Genomic DNA, 21367 nt, shown 5'->3' with positions numbered 1-21367 from the left:
ACAACAGTTCCATCAAAATACACCATTGGGTTGGCCAATTTTTTCATTTTAAGAGGGATACCTATCTTAAATCTGAAATCAGAATTTTCTTGCGACTTCCCCCTTTCCACCGCTGTAACTTTGGTAGAAGTTTGGTGGAAACCCCACTTAGAAATGTGAATGGGGCTTCCGCCAAAATTATGGCAAAGTAGCGAAAGAAACTCTGAGGAAATACACCTTCTAACAATTCAAATCAATTTTTCTGCTTACAGTGAATGCTCCTGAGATAGGTAACCCTTGAGTAACTAACATACTAATTTCTGATCAATTTCATGCCCCTGTTTCAGCAGAGGATTTGTCTTATGTATTTGAAGAATAAAGAAACCTGCCTGGGCTAATAATACACTGGACCACAACCAACATGTCAAACATTGCCATCAAGGCAAAGGGAAAAGAGGGGCAGGTCAATGGATGTCTCTGATATTGTGATAATATAGTGGATTTAATCGTCAAAAGAGGTGTTTAGTACTTACAATTTTCAGAGTTGCTCCTGAAAGAGATGTTGCTGTATGAAACTAATAGCTGTACTAATTTTAATTAACTTAAATTCGAGTAGTGCTGCTTCTCATATATAATTCTTATTGCTTGTTTTTAGCCAAGGCAACAGCCATTTATAATGCCACCAATGCACGTTCAGTATGGAGAGCATTATACTGAAACAAACACCTCACAAGGTAATTCTCTTCTTTTGTTTCTGGTATGTCTAGTGGCACGTCATTTCTGCTGGAATTTCTGCTTATATGGATGTCAGGTCATGACCCAAATGAAGCTCATTTTGGTACTCTCTGCAATTGAATGACCTACCAAAACTTGCTCCCAAAATAACTCAAGAATGGTCAGCATTTTTGTGAGGCACTATCTGGTACAATAAATTCAGGCGGTGGGAGGATAAAATGTGGAAGAGGGAGGAACAAATCATAACCGGATTCATTTGGGTGAATGGAAAAGACTGGTCTCCTTGTTCATTATGTCAGTAGGCTGCTGGTGGAAGACATATTTGAATAGAGTATGTTTTTAGTTGTATTCACTTCTGTTTTATCTGAGTTCTGAATGTATACTATTGATTCGGTGGGATTATACAATGAATGCATTGAGCAAATTCATTTGGCGAAGAGTATGATGAGACTGTGCTTTCTTCATACCATCAGTATAGGGCAGAGTCTTCCCATAAGTCTTCTGCAGCAGAAATCAGCATACTTTTTTGAGTATATAAACCTAGCCATTTCATTGTAGATTGTGATGTCAACTCTAACCTTTGGCCTAATAAAGTTTTAAATTACTCTCTTTTAATCATCATTTTAATTGCCCATTCTTTGTTTCATACAGATAGTATTTACCATGGTAATGAGGAAGGTTTCTACTGCAGATCTCAGTCTAGCTTGGACAGATGTCCAATGGAGTATAATTACATGAATGGAACTGTGCCAAATGGTAGTGTGTATAGTGCTTCTAGCATGAACTCATTGAATCATTCACAAAACTTCATCCAGGCATCTCCAGTGTCCTCTAATCTCAGCATCCCTGGAAGTGACATCATGCGTGCAGATTACATCCCCAGCCACAGGCACAGCGCAATCATTGTGCCCTCATATAGGCCCACACCTGACTATGAAACTGTAATGAGGCAAATGAAGCGAGGCGTCATTCATATGGATTGTCAAAGCCAGTCATTGAGAAATCTTAATATTGGAAACACTCATGCATACAACCAGCCGGAACCTATGGTTTACAGTCAACCAGAGATCAGGGACCGATCCCAATATCCATCTCGTTATGGGTCAAAGCACAGTTACAACAAACCTGTAGCTACTTCTGCCCAGCAAAATGCCAGCCATCCTGCACCTACCCGGACAGCAAATAGTGCAATCTCTCACACAGTAAGCACACCAGAACTTGCCAATATGCAATTACAGGGTAGTCAGAATTACAGTACTACCCATATGTTGAGAAATCATTTTTGTAGACCACCCCCTCCATACCCACGTCCTCGGCCTGCTACTAGTACGCCAGACCTTGCCAGTCATCGCCACAAGTACGTTAGTGGCAGCAGCCCTGATTTAGTCAGTCGGAGAGTCCAGCTCTTTGTGAAGACATTCCAAGAGGACAGTTCACCCGTGGTGCACCAGTCATTGCAGGAGGTCAGTGAGCCCCTCACAACAGCCAAACATCATGCAGCTGTTAACAAGCGTCATAGCCTAGAGGTAATCAGCAGCATGGTACGTGGTATGGAGGCCATGGCACTGAAAACTTTAAGTGCTTCAGTCCCCCAACGTAGGAACACCATGCGTGATCAACGACGCCAAGAGGAGCAGGTTCAAGAGGTTCAACAGCAACCTTCATACCATCACAAGAAGACACTGTCTGATGCCACAATGCTAATTCATAGCAGTGAAAGTGAAGATGAAGAGGAGACCCCTGACTATGATGTTCAAATACCAGCATTTAACGACAATATGGACTATAGGGCCCAGCTGCAGGCAGCATTGGCAAAAATACCAAACAAGCCCCCTCCTGAATACCCAGGAAACAAAAAGAGTATAAGCAATGGAGCCTTAAGACAAGAACAAGTTAAAATGTCAGAATCTATTGTCAGGACCAAACTACCAGGTTCTGAACTAGATACCTTCTCACGAAATGAACAAATGACGCTTAATGGGTCCTCACTTGGGCCATCCATTTCTGAACCTGATCTCACCAGTGTGAAAGAGCGTGTCAAAAAGGAGCCAGTCAAAGAAAGACCTGTATCTGAACTGTTTTCTACTGAGGACAGCATTGTGGAAAGGGAAATCATGTTGAGGGTAATTCTCGTTTATTTTTTAGTATCACTGATATGCATTTACACAACTGGAGAAAAAGCTGGTTTAGAAAGTTGATAGAATATAAAATTTACATTTAATTAGCAAAGGGTTAGAGATGTTTTGATGCATATCCGTACTACAAAGCCAAAGCAGAAAAGATTATAAAAATATTTTGATATATCGAGAGATGTTTGATTAAAATCTCTACTTATAGAAATAATCAATGGTGTTGGATTTCAGCAGAAAAAAATATGGAACAGTCACATTATAGTTCCATCAAAAGTTCTGATCTATTTGTCTAAAAAAAAATTAGAATCAAATTCACTTCTTGTTCAAGGACAGGTGTGTTCTTGAGTTTGTACCCAACCTATTTTAAAAGCTTTCTTTTGTCTTCATTTTTTAACTCCATAGTCATTTCAATTATTTATTCTAATCCAGATAAACCAAACCACTATCTGACTATTGTATTTATTTCCTGAGAAAATTAAACTTGGCTCTTAATTTGCTAAAGTTTGTAAACAGAGCAGTATTTTACAGAATTATGCTTTCAAAAGAATGTTATTTTTAATCTGGGTTCAATACCTTCGTTTAGTTGACTGTTAAAAGGTAAGACATCAGGAATGTTTTTCCCTTTGAATATCAGCCCCAATGATGTTTGTGTGCCTTTTCTCTATCCCAAGAATTTAGAAAAACAGAAACTAGCAGCAGCAGAAGCCCAAAAGATAGGGCCACTGAAGTGGGCAGCGCTTAATGGCCTATCAATGGCAAGGGTTCCAGTGCTTGAGGACAGCCAAGATGACACTTCAAAGGTCCCAATGGATGAAAGGGTGAGCAATATTTCAAGCGCTGAGAGAAATCTCCAGTACGTAGAGTACTAACCTTCCTCTTTGCTACATTATTTATGTTGCTTGGTTCAAATTATTTGATAATTCATTGACTCAGGAGTGGACATTATTTGCACATTTGTCAAGATATAGGCAGAAATGATAACATCCAACCGTTCACATCAACCATGCTCCTAGGAATTTCTAGAAATCATCTTGTCACTTGATAAGCAATTACATGGTTGTCTCCCAACCATCAGTGGACAATAGAAGCATGGAGCACACTGTCAGCAAAAATAAAATCCCTAAATAGAATTTTTTAAAAAAAACTTTACAGTATTTTAGTTTTTAAAAAAAGGCTGTAATTTTACTCCGAATGGAAGTAGGCTCATCACTATGGGAGAGCAAAGGGATTTGGGGATACAGATTGACAGGACATGAAAGTCCTGGTTTGGTTGATAAGTCCATTAAAAAGGTAATTAATTCCAGGTTTTATCACTTGCTGTTGAATATAAAAGCCAAGAAGTAATAGAGTGCTTTGATTAAACCTTAATACACCAGTATTGGGTTTCATACTAAAGGGAAGTACTTGAGGTGTTAGAGACTACAATATAGATTAGGGATGCTGCCAGATGAATGAAAATACAAATTTGAAGAAAATTTAGGACTTTTTTTCCCATGGGATCATCGGAGATTATGTAAAAATATGAAAGAAGTGTTGTATGAAGTATGAAAGGATGAGACAGGGTATATAACAGAGGACTGTTTCCAGTCATTGAGGGTTATAGATAATAGATTTAATGACTGAGATTCACAACAAAGACTGGGGGATACATCTTTACAGAGCATTAAAGCTGTGATTTAATTTCAGTGTTAGTGCCTGAGGCAATCTAAATCAACATTGAAGATTAATTAGATAATAGAAACTGGTTTTGTACATATATATATATATATTATATATATATATATATATATATGTACATGTAAGTATTACATAAAGTTGTAAGCTCTGGAGTGGTTGCAAAGGAGCATATAGGTTCATCCTCCTGTTATAAACCATTTTATCTTTATTCTTTCTCTCCCTTGACATAATGTGTGGCTTTAAATAAAATTACTGTTTTATAGTCATTTCTGGTTAGCCATTCTTTAACTAATCTGTTCGTAGCATTAACTAATGATCCATGGTATTGAATTTGAATATGATCCTTTTTGAAAATATGTCTGAATTAATTTAATTAATTTAGTGAAATGGATAAAAGTGCAATGGTGGAATGAGTGTGGATGTTGTCCATAAAAATGTAATTTTGGGGAGTTGTTCATGAAATAACCAGCCAGGGTGTTTGTATTTCAGTGAAGTTATTCTTGCTGGCTGTTATCAGTTTTCTTTCACTAAGGCTTGTGTAGCAATTCCCCTGCCCACCCGCCACCCCAGCTGTGTAGAACTCTCTGCAATGTAGCCCCCACTTGTCAGTAAAATTCTATTAAGGCTATTTGTTAACATGTGAGGAGAGAATAAGAAATGCGTGGAATTAGGGTTGATGAAATATACCAAATCCATCACTAATATTTTGGCATTCATGGAGACAATGTGATTGGAGAATGGAGCTCCAGTGTTGGATTTTAGTTTTGCCATTTTTGAAATGCAACATGTGCCCACTTCTTCATTTGAAGAACATGTGTGCATGTATCAATACTTTACAATATTGCCTGACAGAACCACTGTCTAGAAGTGAATCTGCCCTTGCCTGTTTAAGTATTGGGGGCATTGCCATCACTTTTCCTTTCAACCAGGTTATGTGTAGTTTGTTCTGTATTTCACCTTTGAAGTTTCTTTTGAATCTTGGAAGGTTTTTTCCATATAAGAATATAAAGCAGGAACTGAAAAAAGGGCATTCCACCCATTCTTTTCATTTTCCCTCAAAGGTTTTACCCAGCTTAATCTGCAGAAGAAAAATTGCATGAAATTTCCTTCAGTCTTAAACAGTATAGGAGTTAATATGAGCCATTCTTAATTTGATCATCTCTACCCACAATTCTATCTTCACCCTTTAGTCCTGTTCATATCTAGGTCTTCATCCAGTCTTTTAAAAAAAATGTTTAGCATGACATTAAAAAAGTGCAATCAGTGGGGCCTGAGGGTTGGGTCCACAGCTCCTGAATGTTGAACCATTTAATTTGCTACAATTTAGTCCAATGCTAGATGACATCATCACTAGCTTCCTTTCCACCATTCAACACTTCTCTCATCATTTTCTCAAAGATCACACCCTCAATCCTTTTGCTCGTTCTTTCACAACAGTGCCATCATTTTCCAGCTCTGTTTTTCACATTCTCTTGAATTCCCTTCAATCTTGTTGCTTTCTTATCAAGCCTGTACCACCATAGTTAAAGTTATCAATGGCATCCCAAATGACTGTGACAAAGAGTCCCTTCTCATTCTCCTTGAGCTCTCTGAAAATGTAATGCAGTTGACTGTTCTATCTTCTTTCATGTCTCTTCTTTGTGGTCTAGCTCTGTGACATTGTCCTAGCTTGGTTCCACATACATCTGTTCCAACACAATCAACAAATCTCCTAAAATGGTATCTCTTTCCCCATCTACATGGTCACCTTGGACGTGGCCCAGGATCTATCCTTGGCCCCCTTTTTATCCTAATCTACAGGCTAACCCATTGATATCATTTACAGGCATCCAGTCAACTCGCTGTTATGCTGATGACAGATCTGTGTCTTTGCCACCATCCTTTACTCCACTACCACCTCTGTGTTATGTGGGACCTTAGCCAGCATCAAGTCCTGAATGAGTCACAAACTTCATTCAATTCAACATGCACTGTATATTCATGTTTATTTTTCATCAAAAACTATGGGGGAGATTTTATGGTGCTTGCAAGAGCGGTAAATATGGAGTATGGGGTGACTGAATTAAGCTGGTTGCAAAATTTCAATTTTCCTATGGTTTGGGATCGAAAGATAAAGTCAGCAACGTGTTTACAGTGTGTCAGGCCTCACATCAGCCTGAGGCAGGTTCATACTGTAATACATTTGCATGCTATGAATACTCATTAATGTATCAGGTTCTTTAATAAAGTCCAACCTTCAAGGTAAAGTCAGCAAAGCGCAAGAATTCGTCGCACCTGATTCACATTTGTTCAAAGGTGGCGTGCACCAGTCAGCTTTGCGCAGTGTGCCCGAGGTCAACATTGAACCCTGTTGTTGAACTCTGTGGCACAAGGGAGGGGAACAGGTCAATGGCAGCTTGCATGGAGGCTCAGGACTGGCAAAGGTGAGTCAGTGTTGGGGGGTGGGTGTGTGAAATGGGGCTGGGGGCATGGAGGAATGGAAGAGGAATCCAAGGAGGACAGAGAGTAGAGTCGGGGCATGGGGGGGTGAAGTGGTAAGTGCTAGTATCCAGAGTTTGATTGCGGGGTGGTGGGGACAGTCTGTCAAGGTAAGAAAATGAGAGGCCTAAACTCTGGTGTCAGTACTGTCCAAATGTGGGTCCATCTCAGGATGTTGGCTGGCAGAATCCTAACAACGTTTTGAGTTCACCTACAACATTTCGGTTACCCACTGAGAGTGATCTCGGACAATGTGCTTTACAATGCATAGAAGGGAGGGCCAGCTGAGCCTGCAACCTCAGCCTTGTTCCACAGAGAGGCGAGTACAACACTGGGCACTAATATGAACTTTATTAAAGAGTGAACAAAAAAAACACACTGCTTCCTCCACAACTACAGCTTTTAACTCCCCTGTAACCATCAATGCGTGCCAACCAAGAGGCGTGACAGTACATTTAGCTTTCTGACTAAGTTGGTCTCAACATTTAATGATGATGCACACATGAATAAAATGAAACCAATGTAATGTGAATTATTTACAAGTGAAATATAGATTTGAAAAACACCCATGCCACCTTTGTGCTCTCAATATATCTCATGTTAATAGCAGTGGAGTTGGGTAGGAAAGTTATGGCAATGATGCAGAGTCTCCCTGTTTGACCAGGAGGCTCTTTGACAGCCCATCCATGGCTGCAGCATTGTCAGCTGACAGTGGGTTTCACCACTGAAAAGCATCCCCCACCACAGAATTGCATCTGTTTCCTGTGCACTCCACCAGCACTTTAAATTTAAGTTGTAATGATGTGAGAAATGGGAAAAAGGGAGTGGAAGTGTCACCCACTTCTGGTTCCAGCATCAGGAACGGCATGCCACTGACAAAATTCCACCCTACACATTAACCCCCAGCTCTACTGTATCTCCCTTTCCCTGCTAACTCACTCCAAATAAGTCCGCTGATGCACAGTTTTACTATCCTGTTTTCTCCCGAGCTGAGCTTCAAACTCCACCTTCAAGCTATCATCAAGACCTCCTACTTTCACCACCAAAACACTAGCTTAATCCAATTTGATTGAATGCTATTGGCAGTGAAAGACTTACCCCTTTCTTACTTATGCATTTGTCATCCCCAGACTTGATTACTTGGATGAAAGCAAAATACTGCGGATGCTGGAAATCTGAAATAAAAACCAAAAGTGCTGGAAAAACTCGGTAGGTCTGGCAGCATCTGTGGAGAGAGAAACAGAGTTAACGTTTCAGTCCATATGACTTAGACTTAAGATGCTGCCAGACCTGCTGAGCTTTTCCCAGCATTTTTTGCTTTGATTACTTGAGTGTCCTCATTAGCAGCTCCTAACTGTCACCATTTATAAATTGTAAATCATTTAACATTGTGCTACCTGCTTCCTATCCTACATTAAGCCCTGGTGCTCAATCAGTTGTGTCCTCACTAACCTTCATTGGCTGCTCATCCTCCAAAACATTAGTTTCAAAATCTTTGATTTCATTTATATATTCCTTCCTGCCTCCAGTTTTTTGCTCCAGCATGTTCCTTTAGCTCTTCTGACTCTTGTCTCCTTTGCATCTCCTCTCCTTCTCTGCAGCCGTGCTTTTAATCATCACTGGACCTACCCACTGAAAACTTCTGTCTAACCCATTCCTGTTTGCAATCTTTCTCCAATTTTTCAAAAGTCTCCTTGAATGCTGCTTCTTTGATTATTTCCTGGATCATGATTGTTGAATCCTTGCCTACCACTGCTTGCCATTGAGTTATTTGTTTGCTTGTGTGAAGCACTTTGGAACATTTTATTACTTTCACAGGTGCTATTAAAGGGCAAATTGTTCTTTTTGAATACAATTGTTAAGCCCTTTTCTGCCAGAATTATAAGTTTCCATCTGTAGTCACTGGTAGACCTGTTTCTTCAGAGAGGTGTTTTAGGCTAACGGATGGAAGGGCTCCAGCTAATGTAGCAAATAATAAATCATTCCAGGTTGGCATTTTCTACCCCCCCCCCCCCCGACCTTTCCTTGCAGCTAACTGTGTGATACACCTAACATTTATGGTAATTGCATTGTTACATATCATTTAAATCCTGTGTTTCTGCAAGGATGCAAAAGTTAGGCATTTTGCAAAAGTAGGTGATGTGTCCAAAAATATTACAGCACATGGGTTTGAATAGTAGTTACCTTGGATAGAATTTTGAATAATGGGCCCTTACTGGGTAACAAATGCCAAATGTATTGTGTGTAGAATGGCTGACATTCTCTTTATCTTTATTTTGAATCCTTATGAAAACATTGGCAAATGAAAGCTCAGTCTGAAGGAGTATCTTGTAGCCTTGAACAAATTACTTTTTAAAAAATTATCTTTTGGATAAGTGTTGGTATGAGAGACATGTCATGCCAAAGCCAACTCAAGTACTTCAAAATATGTTTTTCTTTTTATTCCTTTTTAGGTAGTGTTTCAGATCAGTAACAGCCGGGTTCTTTTGCTTAAAAAGAAATATCTATTATTGAAAATAATTGCTATATCTTCTCTCCCTGTACCATTTGATCTGCAAGTAGTATGAGTCCAGGCTTGTCCAGACACTGGGATTAAAAAAATGAAGTGTTTTTTATTATAACCTAAGAACTGCCGGAAAATAGATACTGCATCTGAGCTAACCTCTACCTGCTGTCCCTTGCTTGCTTTCAGAAGATGTGAATTACTAAGTTCCACATAAGACACAAATGAACATTCTTGGGCACAATATTTTTATTATTCGCTCATGGGATGTTGGCGTTGCTGGCTAGGCCAGCATTTATTGCCCATCCCTAACTGCCCTTGTGCAGACCAGATAAGGACAGCAGATTTCCTTCCCTAAAGGACATTAGTGAACCAGATGGGTTTTTATGACAATTGGCAATGGTTTCATGGCCATCATCAGACTTTTAATTACAGGTTTTTTATTGAATTCAAATTTCACCATCTGCTATGGTGGGATTCTGACCTAGGTGCCCAGAGATTTAACCTGGATCTCTGGAATACTAAGGGGGAGGTGATGGCCTAGTGGGATTGTTGCTGGACTGGTAATCCAGAGACCCAGCGTAATGCTCAGGGGACCCAGGTTCGAATCTCACTATAGCAGATGGTGGAATTTGAATTCAATAAAAATCTGGAATTAAATGTCTGATGATGACCTTGAAACAACCACTGTCGATTGTTGTAAAAACCAAACTGGTCACTAATGTCCTTTAGGAAAGGAAATCTGTCGTCCTTACCTGGTCTGGCCGACATGTGACTCCAGACCCACAGCAATGTGGTTGACTCTTAAAATGCCCTCTGAAATGGCCTAGCAAGCCATTCAGTTGTAACAAACTGCTACAAAGTCACAAAAAAGGAATGAAACTGGACGGACCACCCAACATCGACCTAGGCACCAGAAACGACAACGGCAGCTCTGTCGACTGCAAAGCCCTACTTACTAACATCTGGGGGCTAGTGCCAAAGTTGGGACTCTCAGCCTGACATAGTCATCCTCACGGAATCATATCGAACAGATAATGTCCCAGACACCACCATCACCATCCCTCGGTATGCCCTGTCTCACCGGCAGGACAGACCCAGCAGAGGTGGTGGCACAGTGGTATATACTTGGGAGGGAGTTGTCCTGGGAGTCCTCAACATCAACTCCAGACCCCATGAAGTCGCATGGCATCAGGCCAAACATGGGTAAGGAAACCTCCTGCTGATTATCACGTACTGTCCCCCCTCAGCTAATGAATCAGTGCTCCTCCATGTTGAACACCACTTGGAGGAAGCACTGAGGGTGGCAAGTGCGCAGAATGCACTCTGGGTGGGGACTTCAATGGCCATCACCAAGAGTGGCTCGGTAGCACCACTACTGACCAAGCTGGCCGAGTCCTAAATTACATAGCTGCTAAATTGGGTCTGCGGCAGGTGGTGAGGGAACCAACGAGGGGGAACCTCATCCTCACCAACCAGCCTGCCACAGATGCATCTGTCCAAGACAGTATTAGTACGAGTGACCACCGCACAGTCATTGTAGAGACGACGTCCTGCCTTCACATTGACGATACCCTCCATGTTCTGTGGCACTACTACTGTGCTAAATGGAATAGATTTCAAACAGATCTAGCAACTCAAGACTGGGCATCCATGAGGCTCTGTGGGCCATCAGCAGCAGCAGAATTGTACTCAAACACAATTTGTAATGTCATGGCCTGGCATATCCCCCACTCTACCATTACCATCAAGCCAGGGGATCAATCCTGGTTCAATGAAGAGTGCAGGAGGGCATGCCAGGAGCAGCACCAGGCATACCTAAAAATGAGGTGTCAACCTGGTGAATCTATAACACAGGACAACTTGTGTGCCAAACAGCATAAGCAGTAAGTGATAGAGCTGAGTGATCCCACAACCAATGGATCAGATCTAAGCTTTGCAGTCCTGCCACATCCAGTCATGAATGGTGGTGGACAATTAAACAACTCACTGGCGGAGGAGGCTGCACTAATATCCTCATCCTCAATGATGGAGGATCCCAGCACAATGCATTTGCTACAATCTTTAGCCAGAAGCGCCAAGTGGATGAACCATCTCGGCCTCCTCCAGAGGTTCCCAGCATCACAGATGCCAGTCTTCAGCCAATTCAATTCACTCCACGTGATATCAAGAAATGGCTGAAGGCACTGGATACTGCAAACGCTATGGGCCCTGACAATATTCTGGCAATAGTACTGAAGACTTGTGCTCCAAAACTAACCCCCCCCCCCCCCCCCCCCCTCCCCCCCTCTGCAAAACAACCAGCCAAGCTGTTCCAGTACAACTACAACACTGGCATTTACCTGGCTATGTGGAAAATCACCCAGGTATGCCCTGTACAAAAAAAGCAGGACAAGTCAAGCCCAGCCAATTACTGTCCCATCAGTCTACTCTCGATCGTCAGTAAACTAATGGAAAGGGTCATCAACAGTGCTATCAAAGCGGCACTTGCTCAGCAGTAACCTGCTCACTGACGCCCAGTTTGGGTTCCGCCAGGGCCACTCAGGTCCTGACCTCATTACAGCCTTGGTTCAAACATGGACAAAAGAGCTGAACTCCCAAGGTGAGGTGAGAGTGACTGCCCTTGACATCAAGGCTGCATTTGACTGAGTGTGGCATCAAGGAGCCCTGGCAAAACTGGAGTCAATGGGAATCAGGGGGAAAAACTCTCTGCTGGTTGGAGTAATACCTAGAACAAAGGAAGATGGCTGTGGTTGTTGGAGGTCAGTCATCTCCACTCCAGGACATCACCGCGGGAGTTCCTCAGGGTGGTGTCCTCGGCCCAACCATCTTCAGCTGCTTCATCAACGACCTTCCTTCCATCATAAGGTCAGAAGTGGGGATGTTCGCTGATGATTTCACAATGTTCAGCACCATTCGTGACTCCTCAGATACTGAAGCAGTCCATGTCCAAACTCAGCAAGACCTGGACAATATCTAGGCTTGGGCTGACAAGTGGCAAGTAACATTCACTCCACAAAAGTGTCAGACAATGACCATCTCCAACAAGAGAGAATCCAACCATTACCCCTTGATGTTCAATGGCATTACCAGCACTGAATCCCCCATTATCAACATACCATTAACCAGAAAATGAACTGGACTAGCCATATAAATACTGTGGCTACAAAAGTAGGTCAGAGGCTAGGAATCATGCGATGAGTAACTCACCTCCTGACTCCCCAAAGCCTGTCCACCATCTACAAGGCACAAGTTAGGAGTGTGATGGAATACTCCCCACTTCCCTGGATGAGTGCAGCTCCCACAACACTCAAGAAGCTTGATACCACCCAGGACAAAGTAGCCCACTTGATTGGCACCACATGCACAAACATTCACTCCCTCCACCACCGATGCACAGTAGCAACAGTGTGTACCATGTACAAGATGCACTGCAGGAATTCACCAAGGCTCCTTAGACAGCACCTTCCAAACCCATGACCACTACCGTCTAGAAGGACAGAGGCAGCAGATGGATGGGAACACCACCACCTGGATGTTCCCCTCCAAGTCACTCACCATCCTGACTTGGAAATTTATCGCTGTTCCTTCACTGTCGCTGGGTCAAAATCCTGGAACTCCTTTCCTAACAGCACTGTAGGTGTCCCTACACCGCATGGACTGCAGCAGCTCAAGAAGGCAGCTCACCACCACATTCTCAAGGGCAATTGGAGATGAGCAATAAATGCTGGCCCATCCAGCAAAGCCCACCCACCATGAATGAATTAAAAAGTAAGGCCCATTGACAATACCACTGTGCCAATTTTGCACATATTGGGATGAATTTTGTCAGATATTGAGAAGTCCCACCACCAGGACCAAAAGTTGGAACCAACCCTGTGCTGGCTTGAGTGGGCCCTGAGTTCAGAATCCCATGGATTGTATCCCAGGCTGTTGAAGGAAGCCAGGGAGAAATTGCGGATGCTCTAAGGATAATTTTCGAATCCTCACTAGATACAGGCGAGATCCCAGAGAATTGGAGGTCTGCAAATGTTGTAGCATTATTTAAAAAGGGTGCAAGGACTAGGCCGGAAAACTATAGGCCAGTCAGTCTGACTTCGGTGGTGGGCAAATTATTGGGAGTAATTCGGAGAGACAGGATAAACTGTCACTTGGAAAGGCACGGATTGATCAGGGATAGTCAGCATGGTTTTGTTAGGGGAAGACCGTGCCTTATTAACTTAATAGAATTTTTTGAGGAAGTAACAAGGAGAATTGATGAGGGTAGTGCTTTGGATGTTGTCTACATGTATTTCAGTAAGGCCTTTGACAAGGTCCCACATGGCAGACTGGTCAGGGAAGTGAGATCTCTTGGCTTACAGAGGAAGGTGGAAGTTTGGATCCAAAATTGACTCTGACAGGAAACAAACAGTAATGGTGGAAGGATGTTTTTGCGACTGGAAAAGAGTTTCCAATGGTGTTCCACAGGGCTCAGGGTTGGGGCCCTTGCTGTTTGTTGTATATATTAATGATTTAGGCTTAAATGTGGGAGGCATGATTGGGAAATTTGCGGATGTCTCAAATTGGTGATGTAGTTGATGGTCAAGAGGATCACTGTCAACTCCGGAATGATATCAATGGTTTAATAGAGTGGGCGGAGAAGTGGCAAATGGAATTCAATCCGGAAATGTGAGAGGTAATACATTTGGGGCGGGCAAACAAAGCAAGGGAATACTCTAAACAGAAAGTTATTGAGAGGGGTTGAGGAAGTGAGAGACCTTAAAGCATATGTCCACAGGTTCAGGTGACAGGACAGGTGGACAAGGTGGTTAAGAAAGCACATGAAATGCTTACCTTTATTGGGCGAGGTATTGAATACAAAAGCATGGATGTAATGATAGAACTGTATAAAATGCTGGTTAGGCCACAGCTAGAATTTTGTGTACAGTTCTGGTCACCACATTACCGGAAGGACATAATTGCCCTGGAGAGAGTGTAGCGGACATTTACAATATTGTTGCCAGAGCTTGAAAATGGCAGCTGTAAGGAGAGATTGGATAGGCTAGGATTGTTTTCCTTTGAACAGAGGAGTCTAAGGGGTGACCTAATTATAAAGGGCCTAGATAGGGTAGACAGGAATGACTTGTTTCCCCTAGTTGAGGGGTCAATTACCAGGGGTCACAGATTTAAGGTGATTGGTAGAATGATTAGAGGGGACATGAGGAAAGACTTTTCACCCAGAGGGTGGTGGACGTCTGGAATTCACTGCCTAAGCTGGTGGTAGAGGCTGAAACACTCAACTCATTTAAAAGGTACCTAGATCTGCATCTGAAGTGCTATAACCTGCAAGGCTACGGACAGGTGCTGGAAAGTGGGATTAAAATGAGCAGCTAGTTTTTTTTTCTCTTTTTGGCCGGTGCAGACACGATGGGCTGAATGGCCTCTCTCTGCACCGTTACTTTTCTATGGTTCTAAATTATAGCTATAAGTAGTGCTACAAAAATTCAAGACACACTCATTCTTTGCCTGGTGGACAGCATCAAACATCATTGTGTGCATCTGTGTTATTGTGTTGGGTATTTGACCACTTCTTACATTACCACTCTTTACAGGTATTATACTGAATAATCCCATCCCTCTGTGTTGCCTTTAAGCTTTTAACTCTAACAGATGATAATATCAAATGATATGTTGCAAGCAAAAAAAGCAACTCGTATTCAAATTTATTACACTGGACATTACATTGAAGAATAAACAACACAGGACCAGCTTACCTTTATTTTTGAAGTGTGATTCTTGGAAGGAATTAAAAAGAACAGATTTAGAATGGGCTATTTCATGCTTTGAATAATCTATCATTCAAGTATTTGGTAGAATGAAGCAAGCCGTTAAAGTATTAGTGTAAGTAAATTATATCAGTGAATACTTGATAGCCACAAATTTCAGTTATTATCTGCAAGGCAGCTGGTTTTCAATTTTAATGGAAAACAGGGTTGAAACACTGGTTTAAAAAACCTTGTAAATTAGTGACCCTGATATTTTACGTGAACTAATAAATGTATGTCCTGGCACCATCTAGTGGGTCTTTGTATGAATTCCACCTAAAGTCAAACATTTGGGGGTGAAATCAGCCTGCAGTGTGAGATAAGCTCACAGTGAATCAGCAGCCTGTTATATACAGCGCCAGTTTTCATATTCCATTGGCTTGGATAATATTGTCAAGACTTTTACTTTTAAAACAAAAGCAACAGAGACCATGAAAAGAGTTTGCGTTATGCTCAGTGGAAAGTGATCAGGCTTAGTGAAAAAATCAGCTGCGATTCACTGAGCCCATTTCACAGCTGACATAGACCAATTTCACACAGTTGACATAGACCAATTTCACCTTTTTTCCTTTAACTCTTGAACAAAACAAATTTGACTGCTTTGTAGTAAATGTGTGTCTTTTTAAAGTCTTTTATTTAAACTTATTCCATTGTCATAATTTGTAGTGAATTGAATATATCATGTAAAATAACTAGGCAGCCACATCTGCACAATCTATGTCTCCATCCTTATTGAATTAAACTGGAGTAACACCAAGATGACGAGATGGATGAGATTAAAATAAACATTGTTACCCACTTCTGTATTCCATAGTGTACCAAAAAAAATGAAGTCAATATAGATAACTTTCATAATATAACATAGGACAAGACCAACAAGAAATGTCTTAATCAAAAATAATACCAAATCTAACCAAATAATATGCTAGCACTTCGAAATAAAAAGCAGCAACTTTCGCATAGTATCACAGATTGTCCCAATGAGCACTGTATAGTGCCAAACTACCTTAGAAGATTTGAGCAGAACCAGTCTTGCAATAGCACTGCCTCTATTGTCCCCCATGATGTCAGTTAGTAGCAAAGAGAATAAACTCCTCTCTCTGTGACTGCAGTTTATGCAATTGCTATTTTATTCCAAGGCACTAAATGAAACTCTATTAATATTGCCTTTATTTCCCTGAAAATGCAGTGTAAGATGCTGGAAAGAAAGCTAGAAGAAGACATGGTGTTTACAGAATATGAGCAGATCCCAAAGAAGATGGTGGATGGTGTTTTCACCACAGCGACTCTTCCAGAAAATGCAGAGCGGAATCGTTTCAGGGATGTCGTTCCATATGAGGAGAACAGGGTGGAGCTTGTGCCAACCAAAGAAAATAACACTGGCTATGTCAATGCCTCTCACATCAAGGTGAGAATGCTTTTCCACATTAAAACATTACCAATCTATATATTAGCTGTGCCATCATATGATTTCATACATTATTGGAAATACTACATTAGACCTATTTATTAAAGTTACACAAGAGCCTCAAGTTGTGCTGGATATTTACAAATGTTTACCCCATTGTTGTTCATGCAAACTTTTGAATAATTGTGAATTAATTGGCGGGGTTTTCTGGACCCGCACACTGCTGGGATCGTCCAGTCCCGCCAAAAGTCAATGGACTTTTGGCTGGGCCATCGCATCCCCTGTGGCCGGTCCCGTCATGATGGCGCTGGAAAATCCCAGCCGATGTGTAGCATGATATTTAATAATGAATCTGTTTGTTATTAAATTGTTTTAAGGATGAGTTGAATCATCATTATCTCACTGCTTCATATTGGTGCTGATAACTGTTTCAAAGTTTGATGGATTTTCAAATTCAACAGAGGTTGTTTTGTTTATGCATCCTGAATGCATAATGTTCTGCTAAATAGCCTGGCAGTTTGATTTTTTTTTAACAGGTGGATTGATTGGAATTACACCCTCTCAGAATGCTTTATTTGTATTGAGGACTCACATGAAGTTTTTATTTCTAATGAAAGTTTTGCATCTCCAGTAACGATAAAGTTCCTTAATTATGAGAACTCTATCTTTAAAAGTAAACTTTAAAAAAAAAATAGGGGTAGATCTGTGACCTGAAATCAGCAGCTGAGTGGTTTGTCAAAAAACCTTGACTCCAAACATTACAGGGTGTTTCATCTTCTCACGTCTTCCCTATATGTGTGGAAGTGTTTACTCTCAATTGGATCTCTCCCCCCCCCCAACAAAATCCCAGGAGCCAACAGTATTTGGATGACTGCTATGAATAGACATTTACACTGTACTTTGTAAAGGATCCCCACATTTTTTTGGATTTTGCAAGATACTGCTGAGTTTCTAATTAAAACCAAGCCCATGAACTCAGATGCATTCCCTTTTAGCAACAGGAACAGCCAACAGTGGACCTTCATTAGGACAATGATACTGGCTGTAGAGAACAAGACATTGAGTTCACTGGTTCTCAGTCCCATCTAGATATTATAAAAGCGATGGTATTCCATATAGCAGTACATGATGCATTAAAGCAAAATCTCACAACTTGTATTTATATCACACAATTGTGGTGTTTTTGCATTCTAAACTGTAACCAGGGGAGCTCTCCCACAATTCTGTCACCGGCAATATTCAGTACTATAACTAACCTAACTACCATTGTTCTAGTAGTAGCGGAGAATTGCATTTTAGGGGTCTTGTGAACTTTTTGCCTACTCTGCTTCTACCTGACATCCCATGTAAAACTCTCCTGAAACTGATGCAACAAATTAAAATGCCTTATTTGAATCCTTTTAGTGTTTTTAATCTGTGCCTCCTATTCATTTTACCAAGTTTTGCATCTGAATAAATTGAACCAAAGAATTTCCCTTATGGCACAAATTTGATTAATCTTCTGATATTGTGATCATTTTTCTGCTTTCTAAGTTATCATTACATTGAATATACTTTGTTTAAGAGGGGTGCAGTGGCTCGTGTTACCGCAGAAAAGTCTTAACTTCGTGTTTGCCACACTGACTATTAACAAATTGAACATGCAAAATAAATCAAAAACCTTTCCTCGTGTTCTCAACTTCAACTGACTTTTGTAGTTTGCTTGTTTTATGTTGTTTGGCCTGTAAAGCATGAAGTGGATCTTCAGCTGCTGTTTGTTAGTTAAGAGCCTACTTACACAGGACTAGCTTAAGTCAAAATTGTGCATCAGTCTTTACTATTAAGCACCCAAAATCCCTCCCTGTACCTTATAACCCTTTTGGTAAAACCAGAGTCATTCCTGTTTGTACCATGTCCAGCCAGCAGTGCAACTGATGGCAGAATTTTTGCCACCTATATATGTATGGCATCCTGCAAGTACACCACAGCAATGGATTTTGTGAATCACTCTAGCACGAAGAGGTTGGCAATATGTCAGTAATGATGTTGTGCTTCTTGAGTGCTTGATAATGCAAAAGCAGATTTTGTTTCATTTTAAAGTGTCTGCTGTAAATTAATACTTAATGTTTAATAAAGTCAGAATACTTCCCGTTTTAAACAGGGAACTATTATACTGCGTTGTTACAAAAAAGAACCTATTACTACAGCAAACATTGGTCGGAATTTAATGAGTTTGGAGGTAAGGGGAGCCATTTGATCAGGCCGGGGTGTGTAGGGTGGCGACCCCATTGCCTTCCTGCCTCCCTCCAAGCTCAGGGCCTTATCCCACCACCGATAGCATTCAACTAGCGGCTGGTGAGATCTTACCACATGGGGAGACTGCCCGACTTGCTTGAGGCCTAGTTGGCAGTGGGAGGGCAGAGGGCAGCGCAGGGGAGCGTTCCTCGCTCTCAGACACTCTGTGCCCAATAGAGGGAACCAGCATCAGAAAGCCACCCCTCTGCCCTTGATCCTGACCCATGCCACCCTCTGCTGGTGACCTTCTTTCTGTGACCTTCATCCTGCTCTCACTTGCCTCTAGCTGGGCATACAGCAGTGATCCTCAAGGTCAGCACAAGTGTTCTGGCAGTGGCTGCTGCTCCTGGTGGTCATGCCAGTACAGGAGAGCTGCTGGTCTCTGGCTGGCAGCTCTTGGGTGTGAATTTCTGCTCTACTGGGGGCCTGATTGCATGGGAGGCCTGATGCTGTCCAGGTAAGTGCCTGATTATCTGGTAACTACGTGGGCCTCCTAGAGAAAAGGAGGGGTTCAGGGTTCCTTCCAGTTTTCCAGGTGTTGGGTGTGCTGCCGCATTGCCAACACTAAATTCTGCCTATTCTGTCTATTTGGGTGTGAGATGCAGAGTAAGACTCGCTCTGCCATATCCAAATACATGTCTCAATGCCAACATCACAAGAACACTGCTTACTGCATCAGTGTTATATGCAAAATCATTCACCATGTGATCTTTCTGAGCACAGTTGCCAAAATAGTGACAAACTACAGTCCATTTTATGCTACGGTTCCTAGTCCTGCGAGGGCGAAGACTTAATGGTAAAAATTCAATCCACACAAAAGACCACTGCAACCAACAAACTGGGAACATTTATTTCATCAGCCTGACTTAACTTCTGCTCCTGGGTCAGAACCCAATGAGCTGATGTGCTAACGTGTCTCTCAAGAGCAAGACTTTTTTAAACAGATTGTGTGCTTTTTACAGTTGAAATGGGACAATCTCTTTGAAGCACATAATGCAGAATACTTATTAATGCAGACTGCTCATTTATGGTATTGCATCTTTTTGGCAGGTTACAGTTGCTGGAGAGGACTGGCATTATATTGCCACACAGGGACCCCTGCCACATACTTGCCATGACTTCTGGCAGATGGTGTGGGAGCAAGGAGTGAATGTTATTGTCATGGTTACAGCAGAAGAGGTGAGCTCTGTTTGTTTTTATACTGAATTAACCTTAACGATGTTTCAAACATAAGAGAGGACACTGTGCAGGGGACTGTTGAACCCAATGTTCGTTTTGTTAAGGCTACTGCATTTCCTGTTGATGGGTATAACCACATAGTTGGGTTTGAATTTGTTCAACTTTCAAATGTTCGGTTCACAAGGAAGTATTTCTTGTTGCATTAGCTCAAATACAGGAAATTAATTCCTTATCCCACATATGTAAGACACCTAATGGTTAGTGTGGAATGCAGAACTTTTTGTGGCTATGGGAGTAGTAGAATATCAAATTTCTACTGGGACCATATGACTTGGCATCACACTGCTGCTGTCACTTTGTTCAAATTTAGGATTAAGATAAAATTATTTCATTTGGGGGAAAGAAGTCACCAAAATTGAGATGATTAAGCCCATTTGAACATGTGAAAATATCAAAATAAACTACCCAAAGTGCCTAAAAGAAAGGGGAAAGCAAGCCCGGTTCAAAACTAATCCCCTGTATCAGGTTTGAGTAAATTAGTTAATGATGGTGCCTCTCTACTATATTCCTACTTAGTAACACATGTGAATAGAGGTACATAACATTATATGGGCCAAAACAACTTGTAGACCCAAAGAACATAATGCATTAATCCACTGTCACATCTGAATTCTGATCTGCTCATTGCATAAATTTGGTTTCAAACCAGGACCTGTGTAGCTTTCTTTATCATATAGTGTTGCTATTGGTCATGAGGTTTTATAGAGAAGACTCATGGGGAATTTATGGAGATTGTAACAAGAATGGACTGATTAGAATATAAGTAAATGATCACTTCCTGTTACGATCTCCATAAATCTGAACCACCTTAAATCCATTAATAACATCATACAAGTTCCGGAAAAGCAGGAAACAGATGGTGAAATGATTCATTTTGGTATGTTAATCTCTCATATCTCCCTTTAAATACTGATGCTGTTCCCCTGTTGTTTCTTGTTCTTTCATCAGATTGATCATGTAGGCTACCTATATTGCCACTGTGATCTTTTTTGTTTTCCTGTTTATCATTCAGCATGTCTCATGAGCTCATTCTTCCAATGAATAAAATAATAACACTGCTCTCACATTTACGAGTAAAACTGTCATAGGAAACAGAATTTTTGAAGCCTAATATGCATCATGTTCCTGTAATATTTTA

General features: G+C 41.3%; 1 protein-coding gene across 3 annotated transcripts in view; it reads left to right on the top strand.

The window, feature by feature from the left end:
• LOC144689724 (tyrosine-protein phosphatase non-receptor type 14-like) overlaps positions 1-21367 on the top strand; it is a 283673-nt gene that overhangs the window by 246484 nt on the left and 15822 nt on the right. For all 3 annotated transcript variants that reach the window (XM_078557065.1, XM_078557062.1, XM_078557063.1), the window contains 5 exons: positions 635-713; positions 1366-2837; positions 3518-3664; positions 16498-16716; positions 20041-20169. In XM_078557065.1, coding sequence (XP_078413191.1) covers positions 635-713; positions 1366-2837; positions 3518-3664; positions 16498-16716; positions 20041-20169 — 2046 coding nt within the window. The remainder of the gene's footprint in view (positions 1-634; positions 714-1365; positions 2838-3517; positions 3665-16497; positions 16717-20040; positions 20170-21367) is intronic.

Source organism: Cetorhinus maximus, chromosome 14 (genome assembly GCF_964194155.1).
Source record: "Cetorhinus maximus chromosome 14, sCetMax3.hap1.1, whole genome shotgun sequence".
In the NCBI taxonomy this organism is placed as follows: domain Eukaryota; kingdom Metazoa; phylum Chordata; class Chondrichthyes; order Lamniformes; family Cetorhinidae; genus Cetorhinus; species Cetorhinus maximus.
This window is presented reverse-complemented; position numbering and strand designations above follow the sequence as displayed.